This window comes from Rhinopithecus bieti, unplaced genomic scaffold, assembly GCF_001698545.2.
Source record: "Rhinopithecus bieti isolate Rb0 unplaced genomic scaffold, ASM169854v2 scaffold_1012, whole genome shotgun sequence".
Taxonomy (NCBI): Eukaryota; Metazoa; Chordata; class Mammalia; order Primates; family Cercopithecidae; genus Rhinopithecus; species Rhinopithecus bieti.
In genome coordinates, this window is record NW_016803312.1 from 1,099,122 (window position 1) to 1,115,192 (window position 16,071).

Here is a 16,071-nt window from a genome sequence, read left to right on the forward strand (position 1 = left end):
ATTTTTAGTAGAGATGGGGTTTCACCGTGTTAGCCACGATGGTCTCGATCTCCTAACCTCGTGATCCGCCCGTCTCGGCCTCCCAAAGTGCTGGGATTACAGGCTTGAGCCACCGCGCCCGGCCTTAAATACAGTTTTAACTATGAAAGAAAAAAATGTATAGGAAAATAACGAAATAGAGCCTTTTCGAAGTGATTTTAACTTCTCGTTTTTATATATTTAATCATTTTCTACGATGAGCATCTCACTACCTTGATATGAGGAATAAAAGGCCCTATCCAACCCTATCACCTGAAGAGCATCCAGGCCCTTTAAGGCGTAGTCTATCTAGGATTATGCCTTCAGGCCCTTTAAGATACAGCCTCCCGTCCTAACCGACCCCAAGCACTCATTGCCTTTCCTGTATGTTTTCAGAGCCCACCAAGGAGCGGCCTTCGCTACTCACTGGTCATTCTTGAATCCCTTTTGGCTCCTTTTCCTCAGTCCAGCCTGGTTTCCTCAGGGAAGGGACTGTAGCCCAGGGACTGCATTTCTCTTCTCTTCTGCCCTCTCCCTATGTGACTGCCCCGATTCCCATGGATTTAAGTTGCATCTTGACACAAGATTCCTAACTTTTTGTCTCCAACCCTGGCCTCTCCCCTGAATTCCAGGCTAGAATATCCACAGTGCCTAATGGACATATGCCCTTAGGTGTTGCACTAACATCTCCAATTGAACATATCCAGAAAAATACAGTTCTGGACCTTAGTCCAGGCCATCATTGCTCGACTGAAGTCCTCCAACAGCTGAACTGTTTTCACTTCCACCACTGCTCCCATTCAATTCTAGGCAGCTGAAAAACTGACCCTAAAACATAAAGAGGAACACGCCTTTCACCCCACTTTAAGTACTTTCCAGCACATTCAGAATAAAACTCAAACCTCCAGATGGCCTGCAGGACCTCCAGTGATTGGAATCCTGTCTCTAACCTCACTTTGTGTGCCACTCCCCTTTACTCATTATTCTCCAGGCCTTTCCTCGGCCCCACTCACCCAGAAATCTTTTACTGTGCATCTCCTATGTGCCAGGCACCCGATAGGTGCTGGGAATATAGCAGCGGATGAGAAAGACAAAAGACCCAGTCCTCATGGAACTGACTTCCCAGTGAGAGGAGCAGCGGATAAAGCATATCACTGAAGGCAGCTGTAAATTACTTTCCGGTTCAGAGGACAGGCTCCTTCCCCTCCTTACATGGCTACCTTCAGATCACTTGGGTCTCAGCTCAGCTTAAATGCCACCTATTGACAGAGGCCTCGCATGTTACCTAATTCTTTAGCCCTACTTTGAATCCTTAAAAAGCACTTATCAAAATTTGCAATTATCTTGTCTAGTTTTTGTTCTTTGGTCTTGATTAGTTTCAGTAAAAACTTAAGTAATGAATGTATCGCACCATTTTGTAAATCCAGTGTTTCCTTTGTTTCTCGTCTTCAATCCCATCCATTCCAGCACATAGATGAGGTCCTGTCTGTTCAACATTCAGCACCATGTTTACTATCTAGAGCAGGAATTCTCCAAGTATGGTAATGGGGACCCCAAGACCCTTTAGAGGGTTCATGAGCACAGAACTATTTTCAGACCAACATGTTCTCTGCCTGCCTTTGCTCCTGAGTACACAGTGGAATTTTCCAGAGGTTACACAATTTGAATATTGCAACACGTTGAACGAAGAAGCAGATAACCAGAACATAGCTATCTTCTATTAAGCCAGACATTAAAGAGACTTGAAAAAATACAAAATACTGCTTTTGGCTAGGCAGAGTGGCTCGCACGTATAATGTTAGCACTTTGGGAGGCTGAGTCAGGAGAACTGCTTGAGACCAGCCAGGGCAACCCTAATAAAAAATCAGCTGGGCAGCTACTCAGGAAGCTGAGATGGGAGGATCGCTTGAGCCCAGGAGTTTGAGGCTGTAGTAAGCTATGATCAAACTACATTCCAGGCTGGACAAGAGAGCAAGACCCTGTCTCAAGACAAAAAACAAAAAATAAAACCCCAGATATCACCCTTGCCACTAAATTTTTGTCTTAGAAAAGTTATTTCTCATAAAAATGTTATTCATATTAACTTTTTTGTTACTTAGAAATAATTTTAAAATTGGTTTTAATTTCCATATGGTAACTACTTATATAGTTATATAACTACATTTTATGTATATGCAACAAGCAAAACTCTCTGGGTTCTCCACATGTTATTTTAAGACTGTAAAGGGGTCCTGGGACTGAAATATTTGAGGGTCTTGGTAAATCCTGGCTATAAATGGAGAGAGAAATAAAAAGCCACTGAGAGACACATACCAGGGTCCTCAAGGGAAAAGTAGAGAGTCATGACCCTTTCCCAGTATTTTTTTCACAAAAACCACATGATTTCTGGAGTGTCTCCTTTTCTACTGAAATAAACGCTCTCTTCTGAGAGGCAAAGAATCATAAAATGAACACTAGATTAAGAATGTGAATTTAAATGAAATAATGCATGTAATTGCTCAGAATAGTAAGCAATCAAGAAAAATTAAGTTTACAAAGTAAGCATCTGAATGTTAGTTCGAAATCCACCATTTATTTACTGTGAGACCTTGGATAACTTACTTAACTGCTCTGAATCTATTATCTGGAAAACAGAAATAACACATGCCATATTACTCTCCACATAGTACAACTATTTATGGAATTGTGATGAGATCAAAATTTTAAAATGAGATAATGAATTAAAGCAAATAACAGTATTATATTACATGGTCACTCATTATCATTTTAGATATCATGATTTTTCCCATAGAACTTTTATGCTGTGGTACTTTTAAGAATTCTTATACATATAAAATCTTTCAGTTTGTGATGAATATTTTGTGGCCTCCTGTTAAGGACTGAACGTTTGCATCTCTGAAAAATTCCAGTGTTGAAATCCTCACCCCCAAGGTGATGATGGTATTGGGAGGCAGGGCCTTTGGGAGGTGATTAGATCATGAAGGTGGAGCCTGCATGCATGGGATTAGCACCCTTACAAAAGGGACCCTTCAGAGCTCTCTCGCCCTCTATCCTTCATGTGAGGTTATAAGGATAGCTGGCAACCCAAAAGGGAGCCCTCATCAGAACCCAGCCACGCTTCCAGCCTGGTCCAGCACCTGATCTGACTTCCAGCCTCCAGAACTGTGATACATTTCTGATGTTTACAAGCCACCCCCAGACTATGGTACTTTATTATAGCAGTCCAAACTAAGACACGTTCCGAGACTTTCACATCAGGTATTTCTTCCTATTTTTATATTTGGCTCTGTTCTTCAGACAATATCAGATGTAAATAGGCAAAACTATAACTTGACATAACCTTTTGGTGGTAAAAGTGTTTAAGTTTAAATATGTATATATTTACTATCTGGCCTTTTATATAAAAAAATTTGACCCCTGAAGTAGATTATTGAAACTTCTAAAATAAAATGACTTCTTCAAAACTTTTCTTCCATATTTATGTAATACTCCACTTACTTGACTACTTTCCCACATTATTTAAATATATACATATTTAAATTTCATGAAATATATTTGCATTTCATGAATATATTTAAATTTCATGTATCTCATGTACTTCCTAATTATCTTTGCTATGACACACATATGACATAACAAAGATAACTGGGAAGTACATGAAAAGATTATCAAGGTACTCACCAAAAATCTTTACAGTTACTATTCTGGATGGTATAATAAAGAATGTTTTACATATTTTTTCTTTTGGAATTTGAATTTTATATTCACTATGTATCATTCTTATAAACAGAAAAAAATTAAAGCTATTTTCACCTTGAAAATAAAAAAAAAACCTAGAAAAATTTGTCGGCAAATCTTTCAAAAATTCACAAGGAAAAAACTTGTCACCTGAGGGTACGAAAAAATGTGTAAGAATTTCATTAGGCAGTAGAGGACTTACTGATGACAATTTCAAATTTGGTAAGTCTAGGGGAAAACAACCAAACAAACATGCAAAGCTGACCAATAAGGTCAGCAGTGCTATTCCTTTCCTTCCTTATGTTTCTAAACAAACCATAAAATATACAAAAGATGTACTCACTGGCCATTGTCCTGTACCATACAAAGATGACATTATTTTTTCTTCCATGTAATTCATTTATTTGGTAAGCACTTATGAACACCCACTATGCTCACGTACTGTTGTAGGGGCCGAGGCAAAATGGTGATTAAGACTCAGTCTCTGCTCTCACAATGCTTAATAATCTAGTGGGGAAAGGAGCCAAGTAAGTAAAGCATTAAATAAATATGGAAGAAAACTTTAGAATAAGTTATTTTATTCTGTAAGTTTCAATAATCTACTTCAGGTGTCAAATTTTTTATACAGAAGGCCAGACAGTAAATATTTTAAGCTTTGTGGGCCATACAGCCTTTGTGCAACTATTCATCTCTGCCACTGCAATCTGAAAACTGCCATAGCCAGCACATATACAATTAGAGTGTGACTGTGTTCTAATAAAATTTTATCTACGAAAACAGGGGTGAGATAGATCTGAATCACTGGACGTAGTTTGGCATCCCAGATCTATTTTTTAAAAGCTAACAGTAACCACAAAATAAAATCCTAAAACAGTTTTTCAAAGCATAATTGAAAGCATGTAGACTTAGCAGTAGAACTAGTTCAGTTGGTGTTTTCCTATGTTCTGAAGCCACTGAATTGCTTACAGCAAAATCACTTTTATTTCAAATTTTCTATAACTTTGGAAAAAGATCCTAAGAAATAACTAGTAACTTAGGACAAAGAGTACACCTTTAAAGCTGCTTCTGTATTTAAAGACTCTGTGGACTTAAAATCATTTCTGAATTCTCTTCATGGTTCTGTCAATAATTTGATGTAAAATAATGATGAAAAAATTTAAGTTTTGTTTCTGGATCTTTAAAAACTTTTAGAAGAGTACTACCAACTAACTCCATAGCAGCCAACATGAATAAGTTTTCATTGGAACCCAATGAGGATCTCAGGGCTCTAGTGAATATTCTCTGGTAAACAGAATGTGGCTAGCCTTCTCTTCAAACTAAAGAGTTTTTTTTTTCCTCTCTCTCTCTTTTTCTCTTTTTTTCCTCTCTTTTTGAGATGGAGTCTCACTCTGTCACCCAGGCTGGAGTGCAGTGGCATGATTTTGGCTCACTGCAACCTCTGCCTCCTGGGTTCAAGGGATTCAGCCTCTGGAGTTGCTGGGACTACAGGTGCACACCACCATACCCAAATAATTTTTTGTATTTTTAGTAGATATGGGGTATCACCACGTTGGCCAGGCTAGTCTGGAACTCCTGGCCTCAAGTGATCCACCTGTCTCTGCCTCCCAAAGTGTTGGAATTACAGGTGTGAGCCACTGTGCCCCACCCTAAAGAGATCTTTTAATTTCAAAAGAAAAACATGTTTGTTGGAGGAAAAGAAATAAACTAAACAAAACTGTAAAAAGTAAAAGCCCCTCTCCTAGTAGTTGAGTTTACCAGTTTACTTAAAAAATGGCTGTGGCTTATGCCTGTAATCCCAGCACTTTGGAGGGCTCAGGCGGGAGGCTCACTTGAGACCAGCAGTTTGAGACCATCCTGGGCAACATAGCAAGACCCGTCTCTCCAAAAAAACAAAACAGAACAAAAAAAAATTTGCCAGGTGTGATGGTGCACATCTGTAGTCCCAGCTACATGGGAGGCTAAGGCAGGAAGACTGCTTGAGCCCAGCAGTTCGAGGCTGCTGTGAGATATGATCCCACCACTGCACTTGAGCCTGGGTGACAGCGCAAAATCCTGTCTCTAAAAACAAAAACAAACAAAAAAAGGCATCTTACTTTGTATATGGTCCTGCAAGTTTTTTCAATTAATGTCAATGAATTTTAATTGTTCTCTTGGTTATCTAACAAGAATCAATAGAAGAACTTTTAAAATTAAATGTCATAGAAAATTCTTTCAACCAACTCAGTTTAATTCTAAACAGCTTCATGATAAAAAAAACTTCCGTATATTTCCCAGTAATAAGAGGTTATTGTACATCAAAAACAAAGAAGGGTTGCAACACTTACTGATATATTGTAGTTTAATAAAACATAGTTTATACAGTTCATTGAAAAAGTATTTTAATACAAACGCCACTTATACACAAAACCAAATGTTGATATTCTTGTTTACAAAAATTCTTGATTTCTCTATAACACTAAGATGCTACCTCAATAGAGATTGCTTCACATTTTCCAGTTTCTTGATCTGTGCATGTCACATGTAAAGATCCATCCCTAAACAGACAAAAAAATAAAGAACATTTCATAAGCTCATGTTACAAAAACATAAAGTCTGTAACAAGTTACTTGAGGGCTTTCAGTAAACAAGGGTTAATTTTACTTTTCAAAAGAAGGGTATTAATGTAAAGAATACACACAATCTCAGTGTCTGTAAATTTAGTAAGTATCATATGTTATATTTAGCTAGTTATTCTTAGGAACTTCCTTCCAGACCACTAAGATCATAGTTATATTTCTTGAAAACCCACGATGACAAACACCTTAAGTTTAAGACTTTATATAAGCTCCAGATGCAGCATGCTATTTTCAAGACTAGGTCAAGGCAAACTCACCCTGATGAATTCTATATTCTTGCTATGTATGGTTTATGGAGTAAGTTGTCTTTTAAGTTTAATTTGGAAAGGATTTACTTGTAATACATAGTGGTTAGGAAAATGGCAATCGCTGAATTTAATTCGTAAATTATTTTTCTTAGAAAAATTTTGCATTTAAATTTTCTAAATTTCTTAGAAAATTTAGCAATAAAGAAACAAACTTACCCTTTCATAGGGCAAATAGTAACAGTTATATAAACTTTAGAAAATTATACTAGAAATTGGTAAATTACATCTCAACTGAGCACATTTCAGTTTCTTAGGTCGATGATAGCCAAAATAAAGAATTTCTAAAATAATTCAAGATGGAAATGACTTGAGATATACTTTTCTTTGTAAAATATAGTAATTTTGGGGGCAAATAATGTAATTCACTGATAAAAACCTCTGTAGGTTTTAAATGTTTTTTTCTAGAATTACAATGAGTGAAAAAACCAATAAAATCAAAAAATGGTCAAGTATCAAATTGAATTTTCTTAACAACAGAAGTTTAATTTTTTACCTTTTCATAGTAAGAACAGCTAATATATCACGTAATCCATTTTCTTTTTTATCTAAATCCTGGAGTACAACCTGTTTATGCAAAAACAATATGAAGAGAATTCAGCATTTTCACATAAATGAACTGATGTATCAGTTATTTCAATGGACCAAAGCTTATTTACCACTGAAACAAACCTTTTTAAAATAGGGCAGTTTTCAATTCTCCTACCACTGAATCAGAATTCAGAGAATAGGAGTGAAGCTTTGTTAAGCTGAAATGTCTCCCCCAGAAGGAGGGCCCATAAGATAACTAATGCATTTGTCCCTTCTAAATGTCATGTCCTAGCTTAAAATGAGTTTTTCTAAGATGTACTATTAGTCTCAGAAAATAAAGGCTACTTTTCTTTTTTGGTAAGTAAGCCATTCCCAGTAACATGCAAATTATAATTTGGCAACCTTTCTATATATACTTTAAAAAAAAATATCAAGCATTTTAAATACGCTTGGAAAACCACCTACTTAAAAACATGGCAAACTCTTTTGTACAACTAAGATTATATCTGTAAGCAAGAGATGGTAATGAATTTACTATAAAATTCCTCAGTTTCCTAAAGAATGGTATATCAAGAAACCAGATATGGAATTCTGCAGTGACTTTAGGCTTTGCCAAGCTCAAGTTTAATAACCTTAGTTATACTAAGTACCTTGTTTTACTCATTTGTAAAATAAGGTTAGAACAGATGGGAACTCTGAAAGATTCTCTTCCAAATTCAGTGTTACGTGGATAACTCTCCTCCTGGCATCTTTAAGTTAGGATATAGTAGCAGCAGCTGTGGAGTCTCAGAGAGGATGTGAAGAAAAAGGTAATGGAAGCGTGAGAGAAGAGCGAAGGAAATACTAGGACTGCCATCTGAGTTCAAAAACCTGGTGCATAGGAAGGTTCTTAGACACACACAAACCAATTTATGTGGAGGCGCTTTTCAAACTTTACCAATAGATTCCAAGTTGGTAAGTCTGAGGTGCAGCCCAGGCATGTTATGCCTGTGTGTGTTTTCATTACTCTTTTGTTGGAATTAGAAAATAAATATGTGGCCAGGCATGGTGGCTCATGCCTGTAATCCCAGCAGTTTGGGAGGCTAAGGCAGGCGGATCACCTTAGGTCAGGAGTTCGAAACCAGCCTGGTCAACATAGTGAAACTGTCTCTACTAAAAATACAAATATTAGCCAGGCGTGGTGGTGCATGCCTGTAGTCCCAGCTACTCAGAAGGCTGAGGCAGGAGAATCACTTGAACCCATGGGGTGGAGGTTGCAGTGAGCTGAAATCATGTCACTGCACTCTGGCCTGGGTGACAGAGCAAGCTGCCGTCTCAAAAAAATAAAATAAAATAAAATACGTGAGCTCAAGATATGTATCTCTTTGCACACACACACACACACACACACACACACACATGATATCTCATCATTAATAAACACCCTGTCTTCTCAAAAAAGCTAGGCATTCTGGACTTCTCTGAATGTGCATATATATTTTAAAAAACAATACTGCTTTGGGAGGCCGAGGTGGGCGAATCAGGAGGTCAGGCGATTGAGACCATCCTGGCTAACACAGTAAAACCCCATCTCTACTAAGAATACAAAAAATTAGCCAGGCGTGGTGGCGGGTGCCTGTAGTCCCGGCTACTTGGGAGGCTGAGGCAGGAGAATGGCGTGAACCTGGGAGGCGGAGCTTGCAATGAGAGTGAGCTGAGATCGTGCCACTGCACTCCAGCCTGGGCAACAGAGTGAGATTCCGTCTCACAAAAAAAAAAAAAGTACATTCTTTTTTGTTACCTATATTTAATTTTTACTATAAAAGTAATTCATGCTCATGTCCTGTGCTGTTTGTAAAAAATTCAGTATAAAGTGTCAGAAGTCAAAAAAACCCTCTTGGTACCTTCAAACTTATTTACCTACTGTGAAGTTTCTGGAATATGGTTTAAGTACCTATATATATTTTCTGTATAAATGCATGGATATCTGAAAATGCACCCCTACTCAAACACACCTCCTCACATACACTCATGCTCCCAGACTTTTTATTTAGACACAAAGGGCATCGTAATACAAATACTGTGCTGCAGTCTGTGTGTGTGTGTGTGTGTGTGTGTGTGTGTGTGTGTGTGTTTTAATGCAACTGCATTTCTCAGACATGTTTCTAAGTAAATAACATGGCTCTACCTCACTCTTCGTAAAGCATACAGACGGTCATATAGTATGAGATATGCATGTGGTATTTTAAAAAAGCAAACCTATCTTGTCTCAGAGGCAGCATGGCACAATGGGAAGAGCATGTCATGGGCTCAGAAATGAAACTAACTTGAGGAGAAACCCTAGCTTGACCAAGAAAATAAAGGTTATTTGCTATCATAGGTCAACTTCTTAATCATCTATAAAATGCATACAATAATGTGCATTTAGCATGAACCAAAAAATAAAATTCTCCCCTTCCACTTACCTAACTACTAAGGGAGGCCAAGAACACAAAGAAGCAGTCTAAATACCCAGAACTCTTTCAAATTAAAACTGCCTATTTCCTCCCTCTTTCTTTTTTTTTTTTTTGAGACGGAGTCTTGCTCTGCCGCCCAGGCTGGAGTGCAGTGGCTGGATCTCAGCTCACCGCAAGCTCCGCCTCCTGGGTTTACGCCATTCTCCTGCCTCAGCCTCCCGAGTAGCTGGGACTACAGGCGCCCGCCACGTCGCCCGGCTAGTTTTTTTGTATTTTTTAATAGAGACGGGGTTTCACCGTGTTAGCCAGGATGGTCTCGATCTCCTGACCTCATGATCCGCCCGTCTCGGCCTCCCAAAGTGCTGGGATTACAGGCTTGAGCCACCGTGCCCGGCCTCTTCCCTCTTTCAAAAATGAGTGTACACAAGTTCATTTTCAGAAATGAGCCTTCATAAAATCCTTCATAAAAATGTATTTGGTGTCCTTTATATATATACATTTTGTATTAAGATATTGAACTGAAATCTAATCCAGAAAGCAAAGTTGAACAGTTTAATGTGTCTAACTTTGTGTATTCACCTGTGCAAACTTGGTTTCCTGTTTGGCAGAGTTCTTCCCGTCAGACTCATAGAGTTCAAGGCACACTGAAGATATGCTTCCAGGAGCTTGCAATGTGTGTTGTCTTCGAGCTGGCAAAGGAGTCCCTGATGGAAACAGCACTGTGAATCTACTGGCTCCTGATTCGTCCACACCCTAGTTAGCAGGAAACAAGGTGCATACTCTTTGGTATTTATCTTTACAATTGAAAAAAATCTTCCCATTATAAATGAGATATATATTCCTTATTGATAATCAGGACAGTAGGCAAAGAGAAGAAAACAGAAATAATCCTAAATCCCACTCCACTGTATTTAAAAATATATTGAAACATACCTCTATCTATATTAACTTATGATTAATATTATACCTTTTATTTTTCTAAAAAACTAACAGGTTAGAGAAATATTAACTAAAAGAATATAAGACATTCCTTAAAAGTAGGATTATAAACCTAAATTTAAAACCTCTGCCAGTATACAGGGTTTTATTGTAACATCATGGTATATATAAAAACTTAACAGCAATTAATTTACTATTTTTAAGGAAAGTATAGAAAAGCTAAACATACTTTGACTAGTATAGAAAAGCTAAACATACCTTAACTAAAATATCTCTGGCTGAACACTCTATCATAAGAGAGTCTTCCACCAACAGGTTTTCTTTCCCAATAAGAATTCCTGCTTCTATAGCTGCACCAATAGGGATCACTTCATCAGGAGGGATAGAATTGAGAAGGTCAACAGCTGGGAAAAGATCTTTAATCAGTTGCTGTAGCTTTGGGATTCGAGAAGACCCTCCGCAAAGGACAACCTAGAGAATAAAAATAATTTTCAGTTGTTTACTTTTAGAAGAATGCAGTGTCTCAAAATTAAGTGTAATAGACTGAGTCATCTTCATTGTGTGTAAAGATAAAATACAAAAAAGCCTATATATTAACATGTTATATTTAATCTATAAATACATAAACATATATATTTAACATATTATAGATATTTAACATATTCTTTACTCACAACAAAATTTAAAATGAGGAAATCTCACCATTACAAAATACAGTAGAGCTACATATGTGGTTCATAATACTGTGCAAAAGAGGCTTAACCACAAATAGTCACTTGAATACAAAATATATCAATATTTTGTACTAAGTTTTCTTTTTTTTTTGAGATGGAGTCTCGCTCTGCCACCCAGGCTGGAGTGCAGTGGCCAGATCTCAGCTCACTGCAAGCTCCGCCTCCCGGGTTTACGCCATTCTCCTGCCTCAGCCTCCCGAGTAGCTGGGACTACAGGCGCCCGCCACCTCGCCCAGCTAGTTTTTTGTGTTTTTTAGTAGAGACGGGGTTTCACCGTGTTAGCCAGGATGGTCTCGATCTCCTGACCTCGTGATCCGCCCGCCTCGGCCTCCCAAAAAGTACTGAGATTACAGGCTTGAGCCACTGCGCCCGGCCCATTCTTTTTTAAAGTTTGAATTTTAAAGAATTTTTGTGACAAATATTGCTATTCTCTCTTAGTGAAAACTGTGCCATAAACTTCTTTGCCTTTACCATAGAAGAATGTTAAGTTTCTTGAGGAAAAAGAGCTGTTTTATACAACTGCATTTTAAATGGCTGATACCATCTGATTAAATCTTTTGTCTGAAGAACTTCATATAAAATTGCTTCTTTAAATTATAAATCCCTTAAGTTGCTCATTGATTCATCCACTGAACACTTACGATTCCATGGGCATTCAGAGTATTGAATTAATATATAACCTAAGAAGGGAAATCAACAGCCACTTCCTATTTCACAGTCTTTATGGATGATCTCACTGCTCACTGAGGCAGAGGACCAACTGAAGAAAGCTAGGCCTCTTTCACATTCAGTATGAAGTAATGAGGGATACCCTATTAATCTCCAGGTGTGAGCATGAGGAACATCAGCTGAAGGATTTTTTTTGTTTTGTTTTAAAGTAGGTTTTCCTTGGCAAAGATCTTGAAAAGATCAGTTTGGAGTAAGTAAAAAGAGCAATCTTCTCTAAATTTTATGATCCCAGGTAAATACCAGAACAAAAATGCAGAATATGCCTTTTCAAATATCTCATATTCAACATCAAAAAAGTTTTATTAATAAATAGTAAGTGGTGCTATGCAAGAAACCAAACAAAACAACCAACCTTGGAAAATATTGACTTTTTTTTTTTGGAGACAGAGTCTTGCCTTGTCACCCGGGCTGGAGTTGCAGTGGTACAGTCATAGCTCACTGCAGCCCCACATTCCTGGGCTCCAGCGATGCTCCAGTGATCCTCCTGCTTCAGTCTCCCGAGCAGCTGGGACTACAGGGATGTGCCACCACACCCAGCCAACTTTTTTTTGGGAAATCCAAGATAAAGGTGCCAGCAATGTAGACCATTCTGAGGTCTCTTTTCATGGCTTGTAGGTGGCCACCATCCCACTGTGTCCTCACACGACCTCTTTTTTGGTACATTTTGGTGGAAGGGGGAGGGAGGGTGGTCAGAGCCAGCTTTCTTCTCATGACAACAATAATTCTATTGGATCAGGGCCCACCCCTGTAACTCCAATTAACCTTCATTACTTCCTGAGATATCTCATTTCTAAGGCCTTCTAAGTAAGTTCAAGCACCTGAGTCAAAATGGATTAAACTCCCTATTTCTTTGAATGCATCTCAGGAGTTGTTAAACAGGGTAACAGTGAGAGAGGCAGAGAAGGCAAAAAAGAAGAGGAGCAGGGAGAAGCAGCAGACACAGCTGCCTCTGCTTATAATGTCACAACCTTAGAAGAGGTTATTAAGAGCAAGTCATGCTCTGTGGACACAAGAAGGGAGGTGGAAAGAAGCAACATCAGAAAAGGACTAAGCCTGGGTTAGGGGACAGGATTGTTATACTCAGTTTATGATAGACACCTTGTTCAGATGATGCCTGAGAATCATATGCCTCTGATTCCCCATACAGACGACTTGGGACCTACTGATAATCAGTGGTCCTGAAGAGGCCACTGACAGCTTCTCACCCAGAGATGAGAGGATGAGCTGGAGCCAAGCAGCTAAGGTACTCCTTTAAACCAGTGCCACCAAAAACTAGGACTGCTCCCCTTTTCAGTGTTTACGTTCAAAGGGGTCAGTTTGTTCAGATGATATAGGTCAGGTACAAAAGCCTGACATGGTCCATCTAACCTTTCATGCTCAGTTAGCATAAATAATATAAAAATTATAAATTATTGCAGAAAAATAAAAAAAGAATACCTCCTCATAACCAAGTAAGGTATATCCCAGGTATACAATGATAGTTCCATATTAGGAAATTATTCATTATATAGCTTTAAGATAAATATTAAAAAAACCCCATAAGATCATCTCATTGGTGTTCAAAACACACATGTAAAAATACAACACCCACTTCAAATTAAAACTCCTTTAAAAATAGAAAAGGCCACGCGCAGTGGTTCACACCTGTAATCCCAGCACTTTGGGAGGCCGAGGTGGGCGGATCTCTTGAGCCTAGGAGTTCCAAGACTAGCCTGGGCAACATGGTGAAACTCCATCTCCACAAAAAATACAAAAATTACCCAAGTGGGTGTGGTGGCATGCGCCTGTGGTCCCAGCTACTTGGGAGGCTGAGGTGGGAGGATCACCTGAGCCTGGGAGTTTGAGGCTGCAGTGAGCCACGATTGTGCCACTACACTCCAGCCTGGATGACAGATGACTGAGTGAGAACCTCTCAAGAAAGAAAAAGGAAAGAAGGCCGGGCGCGGTGGCTCACGCCTGTAATCCCAGCACTTTGAGAGGCCGAGGTGGGTGGATCAGGAGGTCAGGAGATCGAGAGCATCCTGGCTAACACGGTGAAACCTCGTCTCTACTAAAAATACAAAAAAATTAGCCAGGAGTGGTGGCGGGCGTCTGTAGTCCCAGCTACTGGGGAGGCTGAGGCACGAAAATGGCTGAACCTGGGAGGCGGAGCTTGCAGTGAGCCAACATGGCGCCACTGCACTCCAGCCTGGGCGACAGACACTCCNGGGTGGATCACGAGGTCAGGAGATCGAGAGCATCCTGGCTAACACGGTGAAACCTCGTCTCTACTAAAATACAAAAAAATTAGCCAGGAGTGGTGGCGGGCGTCTGTAGTCCCAGCTACTGGGGAGGCTGAGGCACGAAAATGGCTGAACCTGGGAGGCGGAGCTTGCAGTGAGCCAACATGGCGCCACTGCACTCCAGCCTGGGCGACAGACACTCCGTCTCAAAAAAAAAAAAAAAAAAAAGCTTTCTCAATATGATAAAATATATTTATTGGGGCCAGGTCCGGTGGCTCATGCCTGTAATCCCAGCACTTTGAGAGGCCAAGGCGGGCGGATCACGAGGTCAGGAGATCGAGACCACCCTGGCTAACACGGTGAAACCCCGTCTCTACTAAAAATACAAAAAAGTTGGCCGGGCGTGGCGGTGGGTGCCTGTAGTCCCAGCTACTGCGGAGGCTGAGGCAGAAGAATGGCAAGCAGAGCTTGCAGTGAGCCGACATCGCGCCACTGCACTCCAACCTGGGTGACAGAGCGAGACTCTGTCTCAAAAAAGAAAAAAAAAAAAATCTATTTCATTTTCTTTTCTCTGTCGCCAGGCTGGAGTGCAGTGGCGCAACCTCTCCTCACTGCAACTTCCGCCTCCCGGGTTCAAGCGATTCTCCTGGCTCAGCTTCCCAAGTAGTTGGGATGCACCACCACGCCCAGCTAATTTGTGTATTTTTAGTAGAGACGCGGTTTCACCATGTTGGCCAGAATGGTCTCGATCTCTTGACCTCGTGATCCGCCCGCCTTGGCCTCCCAATGCGCTGGGGTTACAGGCCTGAGCCTCGGAGCCATGTGGAGTGGCTGTACCCGCCTCCACTGCCAGCTGCTCCCCTCACCTAAACAGGTGGCCACCTGCACCTTCTCCCACATCAGGGAGGGAGGTCATCAACACACAGTGATAGAACTTAGATACAAACATACAGCACGAACCGGGGTGGGGCATGGTGCTGAAAACAAGAGGGAAGAAGGGAAAAGTGCACATTCAAGAGTAGGAACCCTGAAGCTCTCTGCTCTCAGATCAGAAACCTGTCCCCCTCAAGCAAAAGATAAGAGAATTTCTTCCAAAAAAAGCCAAACTCTCCTCATACTAGACCCCCAGGTACTAAAATGAGAAGGCAATGGTCACAAGCATGAATTCAGAGCACGGGTGATGGAGACAGGCAGCCTGAGTTCCGGTCCTTGCCTCACCACGTAAGTGCCAGCCTCATGACTGCGGGGCATATTACTTCACATCTCTGGAAACCTCTTAGTTTCCTCATCTGAAAATGGAGATAAAAGTGCCTACCTCCTGGAGCTTGTGTGAGGATTAAATGTTTTAATACATGTAAATCCCTATCATTCACTCCCCATTCCCCGTAAGAGGATTACCCATCCGACTCACTCCCACAACTTGGTAGGTGGGGTATATCTCTCTGCCCCACTGTCATACCCACTGTGACACTGAATGTGTACGCACTGACATGCACCTGTCTAATCTGAGGCCCAGGCAGCTGCTCCTATAGTCTGAGTCCTAGAATAGGAAGTGGAAAAGAGCCCCAGGAGCGGACCTGCAGCCCCCTGCAGCTGCCCACCTGTAAGCTAAGTGTTGCAGAAAACCTCTGAGCGTTGAGGGTTGTTTTCTTTTTTTTTTTTTTTTTTTTTTTTTTTTGAGACGGAGTCTCGCTCTGTCGCCCGGCTGGACTGCAATGGCCGGATCTCAGCTCACTGCAAGCTCCGCCTCCCGGGTTTACGCCATTCTCCTGCCTCAGCCTCCCGAATAGCTGGGACTACAGGCG

General features: G+C 40.3%; 1 protein-coding gene and 1 long non-coding RNA gene across 3 annotated transcripts in view; one reads left to right on the top strand and one right to left on the bottom strand.

The window, feature by feature from the left end:
- LOC108531112 (uncharacterized) overlaps positions 1-16,071 on the top strand; it is a 32,559-nt gene that overhangs the window by 1,249 nt on the left and 15,239 nt on the right. Inside the window, exons 2-3 of the long non-coding RNA XR_001886067.1 lie at positions 10,251-10,414; positions 13,192-13,287. This is a non-coding gene — a long non-coding RNA (uncharacterized LOC108531112). The remainder of the gene's footprint in view (positions 1-10,250; positions 10,415-13,191; positions 13,288-16,071) is intronic.
- Positions 3,856-16,071, bottom strand: part of HSPA14 (heat shock protein family A (Hsp70) member 14) — a 33,225-nt gene continuing 21,009 nt past the window's right edge. The window contains exons 11-15 of one of the 2 annotated variants that reach the window (XM_017874294.1): positions 10,840-11,052; positions 10,222-10,395; positions 7,173-7,243; positions 6,224-6,290; positions 3,856-4,263 (exon numbers count right to left, since the gene is read on the bottom strand). In XM_017874294.1, the coding sequence (XP_017729783.1) occupies positions 4,234-4,263; positions 6,224-6,290; positions 7,173-7,243; positions 10,222-10,395; positions 10,840-11,052 (555 nt within the window). In that variant the 3' untranslated portion in view covers positions 3,856-4,233. Of the gene's footprint in view, positions 4,264-6,076; positions 6,291-7,172; positions 7,244-10,221; positions 10,396-10,839; positions 11,053-16,071 lie in introns of those variants that run through there. The other variant, XM_017874301.1, reaches the window with a different exon arrangement.